This window comes from Orbicella faveolata, unplaced genomic scaffold (assembly GCF_042242905.1).
Source record: "Orbicella faveolata isolate gen_17 unplaced genomic scaffold, um_ofav_v1 contig_14, whole genome shotgun sequence".
NCBI classification, from domain to species: Eukaryota; Metazoa; Cnidaria; class Anthozoa; order Scleractinia; family Merulinidae; genus Orbicella; species Orbicella faveolata.
Window position 1 is genome coordinate 10,641,738 of NW_028301541.1, and position 14,045 is coordinate 10,655,782.

At 42.6% G+C, this 14,045-nt stretch overlaps 2 protein-coding genes across 2 annotated transcripts; both read right to left on the reverse strand.

Moving 5' to 3' along the window:
• Positions 1-1,207: 1,207 nt before the first annotated feature.
• Positions 1,208-8,069, reverse strand: LOC149113933 (uncharacterized). Its single transcript, XM_089286569.1, has one exon. It carries the CDS (start codon positions 7,801-7,803, stop codon positions 5,152-5,154), a length of 2,652 nt encoding a protein of 883 aa, XP_089142695.1. The 5' UTR covers positions 7,804-8,069; the 3' UTR covers positions 1,208-5,151.
• A 741-nt stretch (positions 8,070-8,810) lies between these two features.
• LOC110044471 (uncharacterized) lies at positions 8,811-13,708 on the reverse strand. Its single transcript, XM_020750024.2, has one exon. It carries the CDS (start codon positions 13,432-13,434, stop codon positions 10,828-10,830), a length of 2,607 nt encoding a protein of 868 aa, XP_020605683.2. The 5' UTR covers positions 13,435-13,708; the 3' UTR covers positions 8,811-10,827.
• Between the last annotated feature and the right edge of the window lie 337 nt (positions 13,709-14,045).

Here is a 14,045-nt window from a genome sequence, read left to right on the forward strand (position 1 = left end):
ACTATTTTATGTTACCGTACTCAAGTTTCTACTTTACGAGGTTCACGTGAACGTTTGTACTTTGTGTATCTATTTATCTGCCTACCTGCCTACCTGCCTGCCTACCTACCTACCTACCTACCTACCTACCTACCTACCTACCTATCCTACCTATCCTACCTATCCTACCTATCCTACCTATCCATCCATCCATCTATCCATCTATCCATCTATCTATCTATCTATCTATCTATCTATCTATCTATCTATCTATCTATCTATCTATCTATCTATCTATCTATCTATCTATCTATCTATCTATCTATCTATCTATCTATCTATCTATCTATCTATCTATCTATCTATCTATCTATCTATCTATCTATCTATATATATATATTTATTTGCACTACCGTAACTAACACTTACACTGGTGACACTCTGGCACGCAGGTGTTATGAGTTACTACGATTATCAGTTGAGTAAGGTGCGACGGAGCGTTGGTGACGAAGTTTTGGATTAAAACTTACGGTGTCGCCACAGGCAACTTTCCTAGTTTCCAATGGTAACAATATCGTCGCCTGCAATTTCGCGCGCTTTGCTGCCAATGACGTTAAAGGCCGACAAGTTGCCACTGGAAACGGAGCCAGTTGCCCGTGACAACGACATAAGTTGAACGTTAAAACCTGGTCACCAAACTTGCACAACTGATAATCGTAGTAGGTGTCAACTGAGAATCCTGCCTTCGCACTCAGACTCCGTGACAATCAGTCACACAGGCGAATCTTAATAGCCTTATGATGTCAACATACTAGTTTTTTTGGTGTCTCGATACAATGCATCTTTGAACCAACCGATAAATCTTCCAAGTGACAGGTTCGGCAACGCACTCCGGTGTAGATAAGTTCTTACGTCGTCGCTCAATCCTTTCTTGAGGCAGAAAGATTGCGTGACGACACCCGTTACTGGTGTCCTATTAACAGGAAACGTTCTGTCCAAATTTTGGGCTCAAAGCACATTTTTGGAGCAAGTTTTATACGGCAGCTAACGTCGTACCAGCCAATATCAAACGAATGAAACGTAACTAATCAAGCTGACTGGATGCAACTGTACTGCATAAATGTCCAAAACGTTTTGTAAAGCACAGTTAGCCAACAAGTCGATATGTGTGAACGAGAAAGACAGTGAAATGATAAAACGTATGTCTGATTCATTATCACCAAACCCGTTGTCATCATCGCCATCATTTATTAAACAAAGGATTACATATATTCATTACACTAATTGTTTTCCTCTGAGCCGCGGACGACGATGACTACTACTAATTGTCCAATTTTACTAATTTTGAATTTAACATTACTAACATTAAACTACTAATATTCAACACTACTAACAAGTTAAATGCGATCTTAATATATTATATCTTATTATAAGGCTTGCCCCATCTGCTGCGGTTTTTTAGAGAACTAGCCTGTCCTTTACATCAGTGAAACTGAATGATGTTCTAAGTTCACATTCCTTTCACGCAATTAGAAACTTTCTCTACTCTGCGGTCCTCTGCTGTTAGGACAACCCGTTGCTTTCATTTGTGCCAGGAACATTCATGTAATGTTCCGAAATTATTTCGTATCTTCTCGATAACTTAAATCGTCGTCACGGTCCAAAATACAGTTGATTTCCAAGGACATTGTAAGAGAAAATTAAAATTTCCAAGAAAGTTGTCTTCCCGCTCGCTTTCCTGACGTGTTTCATTCATCTCACGTAGCGGACACTTTTGCACCGTTCTTACCGCCTTAGATATGCGATCTGAAATATCTACCGTTCTGTCTATTTAGATACTGAGGGATACTGGAGTAAGTTAGTGAAGAATTTAGTAAACCAATGATTCAATTCGCTATTGTTGGTTACGAAATAGACACAATCAACTCGGCGATGTGTTGGTTATGATTGTCATCTATCAACGCATGCTAGATTGGCATCAAATTCAGCAGTTATAAACATACAATAAAGCCGTCATAACTTCTACGTACATACATTAGAAACAAAATCAAAGCAATACCCAGGATGCCAGAAGTTTTTCTTGCGCGGTTTCTGGTGTCGCTTTATATCTCTGGTACCCAGGGTGGCAAAGCAGTCGCATCTGCCCAATCAAACAAAGCAAGAAGCGCTATGAACCAATCAAAACGTTAAACAAAACATGTGACATCCCAAACGCGGGAAATTTCGTAAATACAAGCTAACTTAAGTCACAGTTTGAAGGCTTGTGACTTTTGATCACTTCCGATTGATAAAACCAAACTACGTTTCTATCCAATTAGAGTGCTCCCAAATGTAAATCTAAAGCCTCTACTTTATTACTCTCGTGTCAATTAACAACATACTATCCTGGCCAAAACGGTTCGACACACTTCCCATTTTCTCCATTTTTCGTGTGGATATTTTAAGGTAATTCCTCTGAAATAAAAGTGACAATAGATTTTTGCTCAAGCTTTGTCCACTGAATATTTTTCATATGATAACTTCAATTTTGAAATAAAAAAGGCGGGTGCTCATGCTCATTAAGGAGCAATGATGCATTGAAAATGCCCCATTTTGGCATTATTTAATGCTTATTATAAGAACGCATTCCCAGCAATTGTAACATCTTTGTGAGCCCGGACTCATAAGAACACGCATTAAACTACAGTCAATACATTGTGTCGGACACAAATAAACGTTTTAAGTTTTATTCAGACAGAAAGCTAAATCCTTGGTTAAAAATTTGAACCACATTTTCTTGACGTGGTTACCGACTGCCAAATGTAAAAGACCACTGTGTATCTGCTATTTTTCTTATTTATTCAATTTTCAGCAATAGCAATTGGATCAGTCTTTTCTCACGCAAAGCTTATGATTGGTTGATTACAATGAGTGGAAAAAAATTGGGGTGCCCGTGCTCGTTGGTGAGCTAGAGCCATTTTTCACCTGACAGAGCTCAATATCAAGGCGAATCCGTCATGTTTTCAATGTGCGCGTGCACGAGCGCGCGCTAATGACGCCATCAATTATGCGCAGTAAGGATGCGCAACGCAAATGTGAGGAATGACCTTAAGTAACTAGCAATTTACGCTCGTAGAAATAGCCTTACAAATGTCTTTCTCCTGAACAATTTGTCACAGATGTTTGATTTCTGGCAACCACCATTTTGTGTGGGGACGGGGAGTAAACGGCCATTTCCGAGTTACCTTGGGCCTCTGTATCAAAACGAGTCCTCGTGCAAAACCTTTCATATGGAAATGAGTTTGATTTGCATGAAAATGAATCTTATGGAGGTATATCTATGACGAAATTCAATACACAGTAATTGATATCAAATCATCCAAATTGTACATGCATCAATCCAAAGCTGAATGGCAACTAGCCGATCCTACAAATAGTCATTACGCAAACAGGCATCCCGCTAAAAGGCATCACGCTAAAAGGCATCACGCTTAAATGCATCACGCGAAAAGGCATCACGCTGAAGGGCATCACGCGAAAAGGCATCACGCTTAAAGAGATCATGCGAAAAAGCATCACACTGAAGGGCATCACGCGAAAAGGCATCACGCTTAAATGCATTACGCGAAAAGGCATCACGCTAAAAGGCATCACACTGAAAGGCATCACTCGAAAAGGCATCACGCTTAAATGCATCACGCGAAAAGGAATCACGTTGAAGGGCATCACGCGAAAAGGCATCACGCTTTAAGAGATCATGCGAAAAAGCGTCACATTGAAGGGCATCACGCGAAAAAGGATCACAATTAAAGGCATCACGCAAAAAACATCACACAAAAAGACATGAAGAGAAAACGCATCAAGCGAAAAGGCATCACACGAAAAGGTATGACCCAGAAAGGCAACGTTACAAAAATTATATGGAATCTGGGGCTAACTCTTGTTACTCGTGTCTTGTAAGATAACAGTCTTCTCAAAGAGTTTTTGACCAAGACATTCCGTCTTTGTCTCCTCCTCTCCTTTGTCTCCTTTGTCTTAATTCAGTACAGGAGGCGTGCCTTGAGATAGTTCATCCAGCAATTGAGCAATGGAATCGAAAACGATTGCATTTCTTTCCGATTGGTGAGATCGGCGAGTATTTTTCAAGATGGCGGACAAGTGCTGGGCGTTCTTTGTATGACATTGGCGATAGTTACAAGAACCTCCTGAACATGAATTCACTACTGCAGCTACGCCTCTCCTTTATTATGGTGCGAGAGGGAGATTACGTGTAGAGACACAAGCAAAAGCGTTAGGCTTTTTTGTGTGATGCCTGTTTGCGTAATGCCTTTTCGCGTGATACCTTTTAGTAAGTGTAATACCTTTCGCGTGATACCTTTTTGCGTGATGCCTTTCTGCGTGATGCCTTTTCGCGTGATGCCTTTTCGCGTGATGCCCTTTAGCGTAATGCCTTCTTGCGTGATGCCTTTTCGTATGATGCCTTTAGGCGTGATGCCTTTCAGCATGATGCCCTTTAGCGTGATCCCTTTTAGCGTGATGCCTTTTAGCGTAATGTCTTTTAGCGTGATGCCCTTTAGCGTGATGCCTTTTAGCGTGATGTCTTTTAGCGTAATGCCCTTTAGCGTGATGCCTTTTAGCGCGATGCCTTTTAGCGTGATGCCTTTTAGCGTGATGCCCTGTAGCGTGATGCCTTTCAGCATGATGCCCTTTAGCGTGATGCCTTTTAGCGTGATGCCTTTTAGCGTGATGCCCTTTAGCGTGATGCCTTTTAGCACAATGCCTTTTAGCGTGATGCCCTTTAGCGTGATGCCTTTCAGCATGATGCCCTTTAGCGTAATGCCTTTTAGCGTGATGCCTTTTAGTGTGATGCCCTTTAGCGTGATGCCTTTTAGCGTGATGCCTGTTTGCGTAATGAACATTTGCAGGATCGGCTAGTTGCCATTCGGCTTTTGATTGATGCGTGTACAATTTGGATAATTTGATATCAATTACTGAGAACTGAAATTTGTCATAGACATACCTCCATAGATTTGCAGGCGAAACTCATTTTCATATGAATGGTGTTACATGAAGAGTCGTTTTGACACAGAAGCCAAAGGAAAGGGCCAATTGAATTGCTGTTTTATGGAAAAATAACGAAGGGGCACAAACCCAGTTGTGGCAATGATTGCAATATCCAGTAGATGGTTCAAGTCAGTCTAATGGAATGTCATCCATATTCATCACGTGCAGCTGAGTTGGTTGACTCAGTAGACTCTGCCCAAGACTCTCGATGCTTCTGCCTAAAAGCTGTGCTACACCGCCAGCCGGAATTACATGGCTCAAGTCGAAGGGATCGTCAACGGTAGGATCAAACATTCTGTCGGCGATAGCTTCCTCGTTTACAGCAGCGAAATCGTCTTGCTTCAACATCCACTTGATCATCTCGACGTGACCTTGAATGGCATCAAGCATACGACGCCTCATGTCGGGCTCGGTGCTCATCCAAATTTGGTAGCACATCGTGCTTCCCCAGCAGGTTTTAATAACTGTAAGGAATTCTTCAGCCTTTAAGCCATGAATGCTTGCCAGCTCTCTAAGATCTTCGACCAAGGATCTTTCCACAGGATCCAGGGTTTCAAGGTCGCAGTCAGCGCCGTTTAACGCCTTATCGATCAACTCCTTGCAGACCTCGAGGCAAATATCTTCCAGCTCATGGTATCCAAAACTTGGAATTGCACTGATTCCTTGTGTTAATCCCGTTTGCCGTAGAGGGGCTGTTGACGTTTCCTTGTTGCTTTGGTTCTCATTATGTCCTCCAGATCCAGTCTTCTCAGTTTCTTCGCATTCATGCTCTTCGACTTTCTTCGCATCGTCTCGATACTGTTGGATCAACTTCTTTGAAAAGTCCAATGGACTTTCCATGATCTGCTTAACTTTCTCGGCTAGGGATTCAAGAATCTTCGGATCTTCAATATAATCCACTCCAAACAGATTGTATGAGCTCACAAAGAAATGAGGCAAATCTTTCTTTGTAAGAGCTTCCAAAAGGTTGTCGAGAAGTTTCATCATGCACTCTGCTCTGTTGCCTTCAGTCCACATCTCGGCACCGGTCTCTTCGATCGTTTGCAGAAAGATGTTCTTCAAATGGAATGTCACTAAGCCCGCGTTCGAATGAAATGTCACTAAGCCCGCCCGCTTGGAAAGATGAGCGCGGTGAATTTTTTTCAGACAACGATAACACTCCCGTTGGACTTCGTTCATCTCTTGGCTTAACAAGAATTCAGCATGGGAAAAGGATATTCTGAAGTAGCATTCAGAATCGCCATTCTTTGGGGGCTTAACAACCATGTGGTACCCCTCCTGAATGACCTTGTCGACAATTTCAGGGGAAGGCCATTTACGGTCTCTTTTGATCCATTCCCTTGCCACCTTTGGCCATCCTTGGGATCTCAATGCAGGGATGAGATCAACTCCTTCTTTTCGCTTATACTCCTTACTCTTTGCAGTCCCCTCTTTCATCTCAGTTCCAGTTCCTAACAAGTGTTCCAACCAGCGATATGTTCTCCATGTCTCTTTCTTTTCGGCTTTTTCTCTATCATCTTCACTGTGTGTCACATCTTCAGAGGTCAGCGTTTCTTTCACAGTTGAGTTTCTCATTTCTGTTCCGGATTCATCCGTTTTCGTGCTGTCTTCACTCTTGTCATCTAGACTATCGCTTGTTGGATCTGTTCGAGAATTTTCCATGGAATCGAAGCTCGCGGTGGATTTGATGTCTTCTGATAACCCCTGGCCGTTTTCACAGTTTTGTGGCGTGACACATGGCTCCTCGTTGTCATTTGGAAGTACCGAACTACTTCCGCTTTCGGGTGCGTCACGATTTTCCGGCGTGACACGATGCTGGCCATTAACAATGGCTTCGTTCGTCCCACTTTCGATTTGGGTTTGTGATCTACCTTCGATTCCTTCTACTCGGGCCTTTAAGTTTTGCATGGTTTCTCCAGAAACGATCTCTTGAAATAAAGCAGGGAAGCTTTCGACAATATTGCTTGAGTCAACTTTAGTCGCCAATGCTCTCTGTACTTCGCTCAAATAGACGCTCAAAACTTCGGCGTGCTCTCTTGTATATTCAGTCCCTTTTGCATCACAAAGCGCCTTTGCAAACCATTCCAGTTGAGCCACATCCAGACCCTGCCGGCTTTGGGATTCTTTCGTCTTCTGCATCTGCTGAACGGCTGTCTCAAACGACTGTTGAAGTTCAACTGAAAAAGCCGGACTGGTATCCTTGTTCTTCCAACTGAAAACACCTAACTCAGGGAAAAAAGTCAGATCCTCTCGCACCATTGCCGGCATTAAGCGTTTCAGAAGATCGAGTAACCCGGGCGCCGCACTCCCATAAATTGCAGAATGGAAATTCTTCAAGGCTGAGGTGGCCACATAATCGGTGTCTTCCACGAGGCAGGACTTAAACACGGGATGATCGCGTCCTTTAATTTTTGCATGCAGTGGATTCTCAGGTGAATATTCCAGTAGCTCCTCGTGCACCAAACAGTTACCTGATGTCGGGAAGACCATGATATCCACATCTCCATAATCGTCTGGTACAAGACTCTTTAAGTCTTCCACTGCACTTCCATAAGGACGGGCCATGATGCGATTTGCAGTTGCTTGGCTTAAGTACTCTGACAACCGCTGTAAAACGTAAACCGCAACATGGTCTTTGTACTCCGTCTTTGTTTCAGCCTCCTTTCCTCTCTCTCCTAAAGACTTCAACACGACGTTTAGTTCTTGGTAACCCGTATCGTGTACTGACTCCGCCATTTTAGTCGACATTGAAGTTCTCTTAAAGTTTACTGCCGAATTCATAACAAGAAGATCTTTTAGATCTTGTAACCGCGCTTTTTAAATTTAACTGTTTTCTTAGTACTACAGTCGCAACACATGTACAGTGCACATTCCAAAGCAGTCCTTTATGATCATGATTCATTGATTACTGTAGAAACCACATCACTTGATCAACACAAACTGTATTATTGTACCATCGCCTTAAGCCTTTGTGAAATCTAGGATGAAGTAATGGTCTTAATCTGGAAGTTCGCTCGGAACATGCCCATAAATGGTGATACGAAAAGGAAACGAATATCACGCTATTAATAACGCTATTAATAAACAGCTTTCTTCCTTAAAAGTCAAAATTTAATTTGTTTGTGCTAGGAGTAAAGGACAAGCAAAGTAGTCACGCGAGTCACCCAATCCGGGTTTTACTCTTTCCCCGCTCAATCCACGACTAATTTTAGAACGGTTGTGTTTCTTTCCCCCAGCATTGACATAAACGTTGCAAGTTCTGAGAAGCTATTGTTTACCTCAGCAAATAATTAATTTTCCTTCAGATCTCATTATTCTCTTAACTCCAACAGCCAAAGAATTCACTTCATTTGCCTAAACCCACAAGAAATACTCGCAAAATTGCAAATACATTAATGACCGTCGCTTCTTTGAACCAACCGATAAATCTTCCGAGTGACAGATTGGCCTTTACACCCCGGTAGAGAAAAGTCTTTATACTTCGTCGCCCAACCGTTTCTTACGTGACGACACCCGTTACTAGTGCCCTATAAACGGGAAACGTTCTTTCCACATTTTAGGCTCAAAGCACATTTTTAGAACAAGGTTTATACGGCAGCTAACGTCGTGCCAGCCAATATCACACGAATGAAACGTAACACAGTGATAAAGCTGACTTAATGCAACTGTACTGCATAGAAGTCCAAACGTTTTGTAAAGCACAGTTAGCCAGCAAGTCGATATGTGTGAACGAGAAAGACAGTGAAATGATAAAACGTATTTCTGATTCATTATTACCACCACACCCGTTATCATCATCACCATTTATTAAACAAAGGATTACACCTATTCATTACACTAATTGTTTTCCTCTGAGCCGTGGACGGCTGCGGCGACGGGGACGACTTCGACGACGACTACTACTATTACTAATTAATTGTCCAATTATTCATATCTTGAATTTAACACTACTAACATTAACATAATAATATTCAACACTACTACCAAGTCAAATGCGATCTTAAAATATTTTATCTTATTATAAGGCTTGCCCGATCTGCTGCGGTGTTTTAGAGAACTAGCCTCTGCCCTCTACGTCAGTGAAATTGAATGGTGTTTTAAGTTGACATTCCTTTCACGCAATTAGAAACTTTTTCTACTCTGTTGTTCTCTGCACCGGGAGGACAAGTAAACCGTTGCTTTCACTTGTGCCAGGAACATGCATGTAATATTTCGAAATTATTTCGTATGTTCTCGATAACTTAAATCGTCGTTACAGTCCAAAATACAATCGACTGCAAAAAACATTGTAAGAGAAAAAGTTTCGAGAAAGTTGTCTTCCCGCTCGCTTTCCTGACATGTTTCATTCATCTCACGTAGTGGACACTGCCACCGTTCTTACTGTCATAGATATACAATCTGAAATATCTATCGTTCTGTCTATTTAGATACGAAGGGATACTGCAGTAATTTAGTGAAGAATTAAGTAAACCAATGATTTAATTCGCTATTGTTGGTTACGAAATAAATGCGATCAACTCAGTGCTGTCATAAGTTCTATGGAAAAAGGTTTGCCACTGATTCTTGATATTTTTCAACAGATGTTTCGGCTAATGCTTAAGCCTTCATCAGTGATATGAAAACCAAATTCGTTGTCATACGCTATTTAAAGTAACGTGACGCGAAGCTTGCGCGCGTGACCATGTAATTCATGCTCGCGCGATGCCTTTGTAGGCTTCTGGAAGTACAATATGATCGTTCCCAGCGTTCGGGTCCAAAGTAGAGTGCCAGGCTTCGAGGAAAAGTCGCTCGTGGTAATTAGCTTCGAAACCAACGACCTTGACGTTTTCAAAGTTCATGTTGTGGTTGAAATGGTGGGCGTGGCTTGCAACTTTAGAGTTTTGGTCAAAACCTGCCACTGCCTTTTTGTGCTCCGCAATTCGAGTCTTTAATGATCTTTAACTCAATGATGTGTTGGTTATAACTGTCATCGTATATCAACGCGTGCTAGACTGGCATCAAATTCAGCAGTTATAAACGCACAATAAAGCCGTCATAACTTCTACCTACAGTAGAAACAAAACCGAAGCAATACCCTGGGTGCCAGAGGTTTTTCCTGCGCGGTTTCCGGTGTCGGTTATCTCTGGTACCCAGGGTAACAAAGCAATCGCATCTGCCCAATCAAACAAAGCAAGAAGCGCTATGAACCAATCAAAACGTAAAAAAAAAAACATGTGACATCCCAAACGCGGGAAAATTTGTAAATACAAGCTAATCTAAGTCACAATTTGAAGGCTTGTGACTTTTGTTGAATTCCGATTGATAAAACCAAACTACGTTTTCATCCAATTAGAGCGCTCCCAAATGTAAATCTAAAGCATCTAATTTATTACTCGAGTCAATTAACAACATGCAATCCTGGCTTCCCATTTTCTCCATTTTTCATGTGGAAATTCTAAGTAACCAGCAATTTACGCTCGTAGAAATAGCCTTACAAAGGTCTTTCTCCTGAACAATTTGTGACACATGTTTGATTTCTGACGCCCACCATTTTGTGGGGGAGTAAAAGGCTATTTCCGAGTTACCTTGAGCCTCTGTATCGAACCGAGTCCTCGTGGAAAACGTTTCATACGAAAATGAGTTTGATATGCATGAAAATGAATCTGCAGGCGAAACTCATTTTCATATGAATGGTTTCACATGAAGACTCGTTTTCACACAGAAGCCAAAGGAAATGGCCAATTGAATTGCTGTGTTATGGAAAAATGACGAAGTGGCACAAACCCGGTTCTGGCAATGATTGCAATATCCAGTAGATGGTTCAAGTCAGTCTAATGGAATGTCATCCATATTCATTACGTGCAGCTGAGTTGGTTGACTTAGACTCTGCCCAAGACTCTCGATGCTTCTGCCTAAAAACTGTGCTACACCGCCAGCCGGAATTACATGGCTCAAGTCGAAGGGATCGTCAACGGTAGGATCAAGCATTCTGTCGGCGATAGCTTCCTCGTTTCCAGCTGCGAAATCGTCCTGCTTCAACACCCACTTGATCATTTCGACATGACCTTGAATGGCATCAAGCATACGACGCCTCATGTCGGGCTCGGTGCTCATCCAAACTTGGTAGCACATCGTGCTTCCCCAGCAGGTTTTAATAACTGTAAGGAATTCTTCAGCCTTTAAGCCATGAATGCTTGCCAGCTCTCTAAGATCTTCGACCAAGGATCTTTCCACAGGATCCAGGGTTTCAAGGTCGCAGTCAGCGCCGTTTAACGCCTTATCGATCAACTCCTTGCAGACCTCGAGGCAAATATCTTCCAGCTCATGGTATCCATAACTTGGAATTGCACTGATTCCTTGTGTTGTTTCCGTTTGCCGTAGAGGGGCTGTTGACGTTTCCTTGTTGCTTTGGTTCTTATCATATCCTCCAGATCCAGTCTTCTCAGTTTCTTCGCATTCTTGCTCTTCGACTGGCTTCGCATCGTCTCGATACTGCCGGATCAACTTCTTTGAAATTTCCAATGGACTTTCCATGATCTGCTTAACTTTCTCGGCTAGGGATTCAAGAATCTTCGGATCTTCAAAGTAATCCACACCAAACAGATTGTATGAGCTCACAAAGAAATGAGGCAAATCTTTCTTTGTAAGAGCTTCCAAAAGGTTGTCGAGAAGTTTCATCATGCACTCTGCTCTGTTGCCTTCAGTCCACATCTCGGCACCGGTCTCTTCGATCGTTTGCAGAAAGATGTTCTTCAAATGGAATGTCACTAAGCCCGCGTTCGAATGAAATGTCACTAAGCCCGCCCGCTTGGAAAGATGAGCGCGGTGAATTTTTTTCAGACAACGATAACACTCCCGTTGGACTTCGTTCATCTCTTGGCTTAACAAGAATTCAGCATGGGAAAAGGATATTCTGAAGTAGCATTCAGAATCGCCATTCTTTGGGGGCTTAACAACCATGTGGTACCCCTCCTGAATGACCTTGTCGACAATTTCAGGGGAAGGCCATTTACGGTCTCTTTTGATCCATTCCCTTGCCACCTTTGGCCATCCTTGGGATCTCAATGCAGGGACGAGATCAACTCCTTCCTTTCGCTTATACTCCTTACTCTTTGCCGTTCCCTCTTTCATCTCAGTTCCAGTTCCTAACAAGTGTTCCAACCAGCGATATGTTCTCCATGTCTCTTTCTTTTCGGCTTTTTTTTTATCATCCTCACTGTGTGTCACATCTTCAGAGGTCAGCTTTTCTTTCACAGTTGAGTTTCTCATTTCCATGCCGGATTCATCCGTTTTCGTGCTGTCTTCACTGTTGTCATCTACGCCATCGCTTGTTGGATCTGTTCGAGAATTTTCCATGGAATCGAAGCTCGCGGTGGATTTGATGTCTTCTGATAGCCCCTGGCCGTTTTCACAGTTTTGTGGCGTGACACATGGCTCATTTGGAGGTACCGAACTACTTCCGCTTTCGGGTGCGTCACGATTTTCCGGCGTGACACGATGCTGGCCATTAACAGTGGCTTCGTTCGTCCCACTTTCGCTTTCGTTTTGTGATCTTCTTTCGATTTCTTGAACTCGGACCCTTAAGTTTTGCGTGGTATCGCCACAAATGATCTCTTGAAATAAAGCAGGGAAGCTTTCGACAATATTGCTTGAGTCAACTTTAGTCGCCAATGCTCTCTGTACTTCGCTCAAATAGACGCTCAAAACTTCGGCGTGCTCTCTTGTATATTCAGTTCCTTTAGCATCACAAAGCGCCTTTGCAAACCATTCCAGTTGAGCCACATCCAGACCCTGCCGGCTTTGGGATTCTTTCATCTTCTGCATCTGTTCAACCACTGTCTCAAATGACTGTTGAAGTTCAACTGAAAAAGCTGGACTGGTTTCCTTGTCCTCCCAACTGAAAACACCTAACTCAGGGAAAAAAGTCAGATCCTCTCGCACCATTGCCGGCATTAAGCGTTTCAGAAGATCGAGTAACCCGGGCGCCGCACTCCCATAAATTGCAGAATGGAAATTCTTCAAGGCTGAGGTGGCCACATAATCGGTGTCTTCCACGAGGCAGGACTTAAACACGGGATGATCACGTCCGATGATTTTTGCATGCACTGGATTGTCAGGTGAATATTCCAGTAGCTCCTCGTGCACCAAACAGTCATCTGATGTAGGGAAGACCATGATATCCACATCTCCATAATCGTCTGGTACAAGACTCTTTAAATCTTCCACTGCACTTCCATAAGGACGGGCCATGATGCGATTTGCAGTTGCTTGGCTTAAGTACTCTGACAGCTGCTGTAAAACGTAAGTCACAACATGGTCGTTGTACTCCTTCTTTATTTCAGCCTCCTTTCCTCGCTGTCCCAGAGACTTGAACACGACGTTTAGCTCTTGGTAATCCGTATCGTGTACTGCCTCCGCCATTTTACTCGACATGGAAGTTCTCTTAAAGTTTACTGCCGGATAATAATGTTATGTCAAAGTCTTTACATAAGAGAGGCTGGAGATCGCTGGGAGATAACATGATGAGCAGTGTCACGCGATCCACGTGCAGCCAATCAATGACTGTTATATTTCAGTATTCTTGGTTTTCATGTGACGCAGTCACGGGTGCTTACCATTTAGCAAAAAAATCCGGAAATTTCGGTTGAAAGTCAAATGGAACAGTAATTTTCCGGAAAATCCGTTCGGAAATTGTAGACCACCTCCAGAGGTAGTCTTCTTTTTCCGTTCGGAACGGAACGGCGGAAATTTCCTTACCATTTGGTAAATTTTCCAGTTTCCAGTGTCTCATCAGCCGAAAACAATTACGGGAAATCGAATTGCAAATGGTAAGCGCCATCTCGTTCGGTTGGTTTGCTAATTTTGGAAAAACGTACCCTTACCATTCTACAACGGCCATCCCAACCGGTTTATTCTGACAAATGATAAGCGTATTCCAAAATTAAAATTTTCCTTTTCTTCTGAGGTTTTAGTTTCACCAGACAAAACACCCTATAGGAACTTGACGTTTGACAATGTTTTAGCTTGACAGGGTTCTTCTTTTT

What these genes read in the sequence shown, in the direction of transcription:
- LOC110044471 (XM_020750024.2), bottom strand. Translation starts at nt 13,434, where the DNA reads ATGTCGAGTAAAATGGCGGAGGCAGTACACGATACGGATTACCAAGAG.
- LOC149113933 (XM_089286569.1), bottom strand. Translation starts at nt 7,803, where the DNA reads ATGAATTCGGCAGTAAACTTTAAGAGAACTTCAATGTCGACTAAAATG.